We start from the raw sequence: 9620 nt of genomic DNA, 5'->3' as shown, positions 1-9620 counted from the left end.
TTCTACAAAGCCCCTCCTTCTGAAAAGCTCAGTGTGCTCTGATTGGACAGCTGAACCAGTGTAACGCCCCTTATCATAATCGCGAGCTTCAGCTTCCAAAGCAATTATATAAAGACAGTTAATAATGTCGTAAGTTTTACCATATCAGTTCGAGCCCGAGTCAGATAAATCTGAAAATGCAGATGGATCGGAACCAACTTTGCAAGTGCGAATAAGTGGAATAGCCCCCTTTTTTATAAACAGCCTTTGTGCAAAGTCGGCCTTGTACTCTCAGGTTCAGGAAACTGTTCTCCATAAAATGCGCTCCACACACTTGAACATTAGGGTTGTACTGTTCTGGAACAGTGCTGTAAATAAATCTTAACCACTAATTCCTAGTTGCATCCAATTTCAGAAGGCCAAATAAAGTGCTTTTGCTTTCATATAGAAACACAGCGTCTCCACAACATGGCGGCAACAACACTACTGCGATACCTGAAACCACACATGCGTCTCAATAAGCTCCCTAGTTCAGAAGTCAGGGCACTGATCAGGGAGTCAGTCATTTTAAGGGCTGTCTCAATTGTGAAATACTTCCAGTGCACTGGAACTTTCGCTCCCTGAAAAATCCCACAATGCACCGCAATAACCAGGGAGCATCGTTGATCACTATGCTCCCTTACCGGAAACTACGTCACATTTCTAAAGCGCGAAACATAAAACACGAGCCAACTCGATAAATATAATGACACATAATAGAAGATTTGAAAAGACAAATCGTTTTTTAGTAATTCCAGCATAAACACACATCGTTAGACAGGTAGTCAGCACATCTAGTTAACGTTTATAACTAATATTCGGCTGAAATGTTGTAAGGATATGTAACAGAACAATGGGCCTCATTTACGAAACGAACGTACGACAGAAAATTGAGCGTACGGTCGTTTCAACGCAAAACTTGGAATTTATCAATATGGACGTGAGCGGTGGCTACGATCAAATTTCACGTCTGGTCTCAGCTCGTGTACGCAAGTTTTTGAGTTACCTGAACTTGCGCGCAGCATAGTAAATATGGTGGAGAATTCTAGAATGACAGAGTTTTGTTCATTTTTATTTTCCTGACCGTCAAACGAAGCTCATTAGTCGATCGTTAGCCAGTAAGATTAGAATGTCTTTTTTTTTTTTTTGGTTTTATACAGGACTTTAGCTTTATATGTGTGAATAGCAGCATAAACAAGACCACGAGGATTCAATCGTCGCATCATGCACCTGCTGCGCTTAACTGTGAAAGGAGAAAAACAGAAATTAAGTCTATAAAAGGAATAAAATAAATAGGATCACACAAAATATATAATAGGCTATAATATAATTAACAGATTAACAAAAGGGGAAAAAACACTGTGCAACAAGTATAGGCTACGCTCGTTTTTGTGACATTCTTAATGCATTTTATTAAATTTCTTTATATCTTTATTTGATTAAATCCATCTGATCGCACAGGCGCCTCATGCAAACACAAATAGTTCTAGTGTTGCCTGACATTTCAGCCATTCATCATCAAACTAAAATGCAGTCAACCAAACATAAAAGTTACACTGTTTATTTTAAAAGGTCCGCTGTAAAATCAGCGTGCAGCGCCAAACAAACATTTTTGCACTTCTTCACATTTTTGCACACAAACATTTTTTCATTCTTGTTCTGTTCTGAATACCATTAAATTTAAAATATCTGTTGTAGAGTGAGGGGAACAAATAGGCTGTTTATATTTACCAGTATTTTAATATAAATTACATAAATTAATGTAGCCTAATTGTTTGCAATTACAAGGTTAACGGGTGTTTTTGGAGTAAGATCAATTTCTCTTTCATGAGATTACTTCCTCTTTTTGGCCGGGTTTCGTTTCTCCGTGTCGTAAACTCAGGGGCGAGGCTTCTAAACCAGGGTGTTTTTAGGGGCGTTATATTCAAATGACGATTGTTTTCTGCCGCCACATTTATCAACGTGCGATCATTCGTAAAATGAGATTGGCAGCATACGAATGTTTCATAAATCACACATGAACTCTGTCGTAAGTTGATTTGTGCGCACGGATCTGAGCTTGTTTCTACGTTAGATTGATAAATGAGGCCCAATGTGTTTAAAGAGCATAAAAAATAATATAAAAAAAAATGGTTCCTTCCTGTTGTTGATTAATACCAGTGGTGGCGATCTACAACATTGTAAGCTGATGTTGGAAGCTAGGGAGCTGATTGAGATGCACCCCATGCCTTCTTTCTTTGCATATACATTTGGGCGGCATTATGCAAATATTCCCTGTTAGTGATGCAGATATATGAGGGAGAATTCGATTGAGGCGTTTTTGGCAGGTCTGGATCAGCCTTCTCTTTTAGACAGAAAAAATCATTTTGTGGGAAGCTTTGAGCTTTGTGACTTTTCATATCTTAGCACACTAAAGAAAAAGGAAAACATGAAAATGTATCATATGACCCCATTCATTTCTAAAAATAAATTACACGAGAAGAAAAGGCATTAAAAATCAGTAACTTGCAACATTTCTTTGAACGAATGTGAGGAATAAATGAGGACCAATTAGTAAGGTGTTAGTAAAACTAAACTGAATAATATTAACATTCCATTCTCTAGAAAGCTAAGAAGTTAAAAGTACTCAATTTTCGCTGAACAGTTTTATTATTTCCTCATCGTAGAAATAAAGGTACAAAAGCTGTCACTGGGGCGGTACCTTTTCAAAAGGTTCACTTTTGTTCCTATTAGGTTCTTATATGTACACTTTAAGTACTAATATGTACCTTTAAGGTACCAAAATGGACCCTTTAGGTACAAACATGTACCTTTTGAAAAGGTACCGCCCCAGTGACAGCTTTTGTACCTTTATTTCTGAGAGTGGCAGCTCTTCAGTCAATGACGGTTTATTGAAACTTACTGCCAAACAGCTGGCTATATAAATGTCGGCGGGCTTTAAAACTGCGGTGAGCTGACATACAAGAGGCCATTTACACAAAACACTTTTTTTGCTTTTAAATGCACGAAACACAGCTCAGTGACATGGAAAAGATTGCAGGATCTCGACTCGTGCTTTAAAAGTTAATCGTACACACCAATTCAAAAACAGGGTGCGCATGCGCAAGACACTGAAAAGGTAGAATCAAAGATTTCGGTTTTCAAAAATTATTCAAAAGCTTTCTTTGTGAAACGGTAACAGCCAGAGCCCATTGCTTATCATCACAGACAGACAGACTACTAGTACTGGGTAAGCAAAGTAAAACCTACATTATTTGTGAAGTGAAACTTTAAAATGTAATTTTAGTAGCTGATATGACTAAGATGGAAACTTTCCTCACTACACAGTTTTGACTTTCTAACTATCTATAAATGATTGTATCAGTATGAATTGATCATACAGTATATCAAAGCTATCAAATGTATTTCATGAAGAATTGGTCCTTCTTTAATTCTGTGGTTTGATTGACTGGCACCTTGAAGTGTGTATGTATAAAATGTCTATTGACACAGAGTGACATGCTGGTATATTAAAGCAGGTATATTTATAAAGATTATTTTAACTTTTGTCTTATTATTATTATAAATCAGACTGTTAAGAAATTAAAGATGCTGACAAATAGTCTATTCATTGTGTTAAATAAATATGAAGCCCTATGCTCATTATTTTTTATATTATTAAATTGTGTTGATCATTTGAACCCTGTTAATGGATTCAATGCAAGTATGGCGTAACGTGCAGCATGTGCAGATGTGTTCTGGTGCACATGCAGACATAGGGAGTGTTTTATGTTTTGTTTTTAAACCTATGGAGAATATAAAAAACATGTTCTTGCAGCATTTTGGCATATTCCCATAGGACTGCATCCACAGACCTAGTAGAGGAATTTTGTGGGAAGGATATGGGAAGAGTTCCACAGTGTTTGTATGAATGCAGCAGTGGGAGTTGCTCAAGTTGAGTTTGCATAGCAATAGGGGAGTTTTACAAGAACGATGCTGCAGTGTTTTGGGGAACGTTTGGATAACCTTTGCTGCAAACCTAAGGGAGCCCTATTTTCACACTTTCTCCGTTGAGTTTAAAATGAATTGGTTGCATAGCACAAGGTCCTAACACTATTGGAGTGCTGGGAAAACGTACGTCAAGGTGCTGAATGGTCACAAATGTGTAAGCATTCAGGGAGCGTTTCTTTAATAGTGTTATATCATTAGGGAAGCACTTGTGAAACTGTGCGAGTCCTCTGGGTGCTGCCTTCTTGGGAGAGATCTGTTAGGTGAGAATTTATGGCTGGTTGGAGAAATCAGCCTCCAACTAACAGTGAGAAAAATAAGTTATTTTCTAGGGGTGCATATTTGGAGAAGATGAACATGTTCTGCGGTCTTTGTCTTTCTCAAGCTTGCATCTTTTGTCTGGTAATGATTTATTGCACTGTTCTCAATCATTAGCATGCATTAATTGAATGTGATTGTAATACTTGTGAGATGTAATTAATTTTTCTAATACTGAGGATTATTATAATTGTATGGTTTCCAACAAATGAGGTATTGAGCTGGTATCTAAAGTGAGTCATAAAAACAAAATTTTCAAAACATTAGTGGACACAATTTAAAACCTTTTTGCAGTATTCTTTCTTTGAGATCTCTGAACAATTAAATGTATTGTGGGTATGTTATATTGTGTTTGCTTTGGGCTGATCATCGTTATTGTTGTTGCCAGGTGACTGTTTGTTGCTGCGCTCAGTCCCGCCCCTTGATGTCTCCTGCAGGAAGAGGCGTGGCTTACAAAGTGACAGAAGTATTCTTCGATATTCTCTGCGGAAGTTCTGATTGAGCAGTCCATACACTACGGCGTTCAGGCAGGAGTTAAAGTATGCCATGAAATAACTCACCACAAACAGCCAATCAGGGACCATGGGCGCTACATGGGGCGGGTCCACCGCAACAGCCAGGCCAATCAAATTCAGCGGCGCCCAGCAGACGGCGAACAGCACAAAGACGACGAACATGGTCAAGAAGTGGCGCAACTCACTCGGACGGAGGCGTGGCCTGACATCGGTTGTGACCCGCCTCCTCACGCGGAGCACCAGCACCCAAATCCTCAGATAGCAGAACGTTACTACCGCGATAGGAAGCAGGAAATGCACAGTCACCACGGCAATGGTGTAGCCCGCACTTGTCGTCTGACTAAAGGTGCATGAATAAACACGAGGGTCGTACGTCAACGACCCAAGTGCCAGGTTTGGAAGAATGGCGATGGCGGTGAGCACCCAGACTAACATCAGCAGTACCAGGGTTCCGGCACGGCCGTAGATTTTCTCGTAGGTGTTGGCCTGGCAGATGAAACAGTAGCGGTTGATGGCGATGGCAGTGATGTTGAAGATGGAGCCAATGACGCTCGCTCCCATCAGGAAGCCGCTGACCTTACACTCCATCTCCCCCGGCAACCAGCCCGAGTGCAGCATGCCGTGCAAGACCAGAGGGTAGGGATAGCAAACCACCAGGAGATCGGCGAAAGCCAGGCTCACTACAAATGCATTACCTAATTCACACACACACAGAAGAAAAAAAAATTTAAATACAAGACCTAAGTTATGGCATTAGAGTAAAGTGAACTGTGTTGTTACATTCAGATCATGTCAAAATTACTATAGTTACCAGTTTCTAAATTGTAAAAACTCAAAATTACATTAACAGTTGGAAATCTGAAATTTTTATAGCACCAACTTCACTGACTTGACTATTACATTATATAAAAACCAGCAAATTAGAAATGGCAACAACAGTAAGACGTAGTCAAGTACTGTAACTACACTACTGTTCAAAGGCTTGGGATTGGTAAGTTGTTGTTTATTTTTAATACATATATATTTTTCTTATGCTTACCAAGGCTGCATTCATTTGCACTTATCAAAAATACATTAAAACAGTAATATTGTAAAATTATTATTACAATTTAAAAAACTGTTTTTTTTCTTAAATAGAGAAAATAAAGTTTTAAAGCACCCCACGAAAACATAGAGAGAAAGATGCAAGTGACTTGGTAAGAGAAACAAGAGATTCCATGTGTATTTCAGTGGAAAAATTCATGGAATGTTTTAAAAATTAAATTGGGTGACCAGATCTGCACTATCTGTGGTGTGTTTTACATTGCGAGAGCAGAACAAAATGAAGAAGCAAAGAACCCAGTATGCAGCTAAAGCTCTTACAGCAGAAGCTCCTATGATATCAATGTCACATTAAAAATTACAAGCTTTGCAATATTTTACAATAATCCATCTCTCATCCATAAAATTGGACTGGTCCCTCAAAGCTGGTACTTCAAAAACCACACAAAATGAATGCAAACATCCATCCATAATCTAGAAGAAACAGAAGACTGTGATGTCTCATGTCGATACACAACGTTTACATCATGCAGCTTGAAAAAATAATTCTGCTGATTTACTGATAACACTTAATTTTCTTCACAAAATAAATGAAGATTTTTCAAATGATATACAGTATATGTATCAGCTCTAATGCACTTATCAAAGAACAAATACATATATATTTATCTTATGCTTACCAAGGCTGCATTCATTTGCACTTATCAAAAATACATTAAAACAGTAATACTGTAAAATTATTATTACAATTTAAAAAACTGTTTTCTATTTGATTATGTTTTAAAATGTAATTTATTCCTGTGATGCAAAGCTGAATTTTCAGCATCTTTACTCCAGTCTTCAGTCACATGATCCTTCAGAAATCATTCTAATATGCTGATTTGATGCTCAAGAAACATTTACTTGCTGAATAAAAGTATTAATTTATACAAAAAAAACCTTCCTGACAAGTAGTGACCACTTTAAATGTCATTTTATTATTTAAAAAAGTAATAAAATATTATTATTTTGTTAGTTCTTATTACAGTAATTATTTTATTTACCGTGTCCTAACCATGCAAGTTTGTGCTGTCAGGCCGACTGAAAAAGAAAATGTAATGCAGCATAACCAATCAGATAAAAAAAAAAAGATGTTTAATATATAACTGTGCGGAATAAGATTTAAACCAATGAAAGGTTACTGTAGACAGGGCTTTTCAGTGTCAGAACAACAATTTCATATAGAAGCGATGAAGCCTGCCACTTTATCACATTACATCAGGTTAGGACGCTGTGTTTTTGAACAACAAATTGCAAATTTCTCTTTCTCTCTTGTTAAGTACAACTGTAAAAAACAGATTCCAATTAAAATGCATGAGGTTCTTCAGATTTAGAAATTAGTTTTTCCATGAAATCATTGATGCAGCATTTATTTGCCACTAGAAAATAAAATGAATGTTTTCTTTATACACATTTTTACAAACACAAACACAAGAAAGGAAACTTGATAGCACCTGAACTGTAGTTGACATATTGCGTGTCTGGGAGTGTGGGAGCATTTGTTTGTGTGTGTGTGTGAGTGAGTGTGTAGGACAGGCTCAGGCGCTATAGTATTTTGACTGTTTGGTTCACACAAAGTTCAGATCCATTAGATTAAGTGCGGTGTCTGTGACACTGAGTTCTCCTCTACGGAAGCACTGTAGAGGAGAACCCAGTGTCACAGACACCACACTTTCTGTGCATGTTTGCTTGGTTTACCAGTCGGTCTCTCGCATGCATGTGTTGTGTACTGGTTTGTTGGGAGTTGAGGTTTTCTCCTCAGATCAGGTTGTATTTGCATTTATAGCACAGATGCAGTTCATATGGAGTTCAACACAGTACTGTACACACATACACACACACACACACACACACACACACACACACACACACACACACACTTGTACGCCTAAACCAATGCGTTACAGAACTGAAATATTTTTTGTAACGGATACATGCATTCAGTGAATATCGATTGAATGCATCTGCGAAAATGAGTCCATATAGAAAGCGATCATTTTAGGTTAATATTTTATTCCTCATCCAAATGACTGATGCTCCATTCACACTGATTTTATTGCTAGAGGTCGGCAGGTCACTAGTAGCCATTCCTCTTGCTCTAATACATTGGTATAGATATTGCAGCAATGCATTTTATCATGAACAAGATGAATGACTATCAATGCATGATTCAAACACGCTTAGAACGGCACTTTCTGACACTGTTTAAATTCCATTGATGCTCATTTGCATCAGTGTAAACCTTTTCAAATTGTTGCATCACAAGACAAGCCCACATTGCATTGCATGGTCACTGTCGCTTATGTCGCCAGAAATGGAATGATTTAAGGTCACCACAAATCGCTGTCAACTTTCACAGCCGCCCATTTCCTCTTATCTCACTCTCCCTCTTCTTCTCCATTTTGTCTTTCTCATTTGGATCCGTCAATGTCTGCTATCTTTCTCTCACTCTGTGTCAATATCTCTCACCTTATCTGATTTCTGATCTATCTCTTTTTCTCTCACTTATTATTACAACTCAATTTGCCTTCCCTCTCTTTCATCCTTTCTCACAAGAAGATTAACAGGCAAGAGGAAGAAATCAGCTGGACTTTTAAATGTTTTAATTGGAACGTCGAAAGGCTTTCTGAGAGAGAAATTTGGTCTAATCTCTTGTTCAGAAAATGGGCCAGAATGTATGCTGTTGAACCTGAAAACAGAGTTTAGCTCAACAGAGATGCCTAAGCAAAGAAACAAATAAAAATCGGCTTTAGTAGAGCACCACACACACACACTTGCGCTCATTACCTCTGTCATCCTGCCGCATGCTGATGTGAGGAAGAGGGTGTGAGGAATAAGTGCTCAGGAGATGAATAGTGTGCCAGATACACAGATGCTTCCTGCGGGATTCTGGGCTTTGACATTTGGAACAACATTAAGTTTGTTTGCTAAACAGATGAATTTTTGAACTGCTGCCTTCACACTCAAAAACACACTGGCCCATAATTTTAAATTATTGTACCACTTACTTATTACATCGATGTTGTTTACCAAAACCATCATATTCTGAATATTTCAAAATTCAGTTCTCTGTGAACGAATGAACTGTATATCTTCAATGCAAAGTCACTTTGTTTAAAAGCATATGCCAAATGCATAAATGAAATGTAAAATGCTTGCTGTGATTTGAGAGACAAAAAATATCTGGGTCTGGTCTATTGCATTTCCCTACTTTAGAAACATTCCCAGTAAAGGATGCTAATAGGGATTAGAAGGGAAGACAAGGAGAGAAAATAAAGTTTTAAAGCACCCCACGAAACATAGAGAGAAAGATGCAAGTGACTTGGTAAGAGAAACAAGAGATTCCATGTGTATTCCAGTGGAAAAATTCATGGAATGTTTTAAAAATTAAATTGGGTGACCAGATCTGCACTATCTGTGGTGTGTTTTACATTGCGAGAGCAGAACAAAATGAAGAAGCAAAGAACCCAGTATGCAGCTAAAGCTCTTACAGCAGAAGCTCCTATGATATCAATGTCACATTAAAAATTACAAGCTTTGCAATATTTTACAATAATCCATCTCTCATCCATACAATTGGACTGGTCCCTCAAAGCTGGTACTTCAAAAACCACACAAAATGAATGCAAACATCCATCTATAATCTAGAAGAAACAGAAGACTGTGATGTCTCATGTCGATACACAACGTTTACATCATGCA

At 37.8% G+C, this 9620-nt stretch overlaps 1 protein-coding gene across 1 annotated transcript in view; it reads right to left on the bottom strand.

Moving 5' to 3' along the window:
• Positions 1–4326: 4326 nt before the first annotated feature.
• The window catches only part of LOC107669925 (melatonin receptor type 1B-A-like), a 15672-nt gene continuing 10378 nt past the window's right edge, over positions 4327–9620 (bottom strand). Inside the window, exon 2 of the mRNA XM_016462358.1 lies at positions 4327–5533. Coding sequence (XP_016317844.1) covers positions 4665–5533 — 869 coding nt within the window. The 3' untranslated portion in view covers positions 4327–4664. The remainder of the gene's footprint in view (positions 5534–9620) is intronic.

Source organism: Sinocyclocheilus anshuiensis, unplaced genomic scaffold (genome assembly GCF_001515605.1).
Source record: "Sinocyclocheilus anshuiensis isolate Anshui unplaced genomic scaffold, SAMN03320099.WGS_v1.1 scaffold272, whole genome shotgun sequence".
NCBI lineage: Eukaryota > Metazoa > Chordata > Actinopteri > Cypriniformes > Cyprinidae > Sinocyclocheilus > Sinocyclocheilus anshuiensis.
Note: the sequence above shows the minus strand (reverse complement) of the source record. Positions and strands in the feature narration are given on the sequence as shown.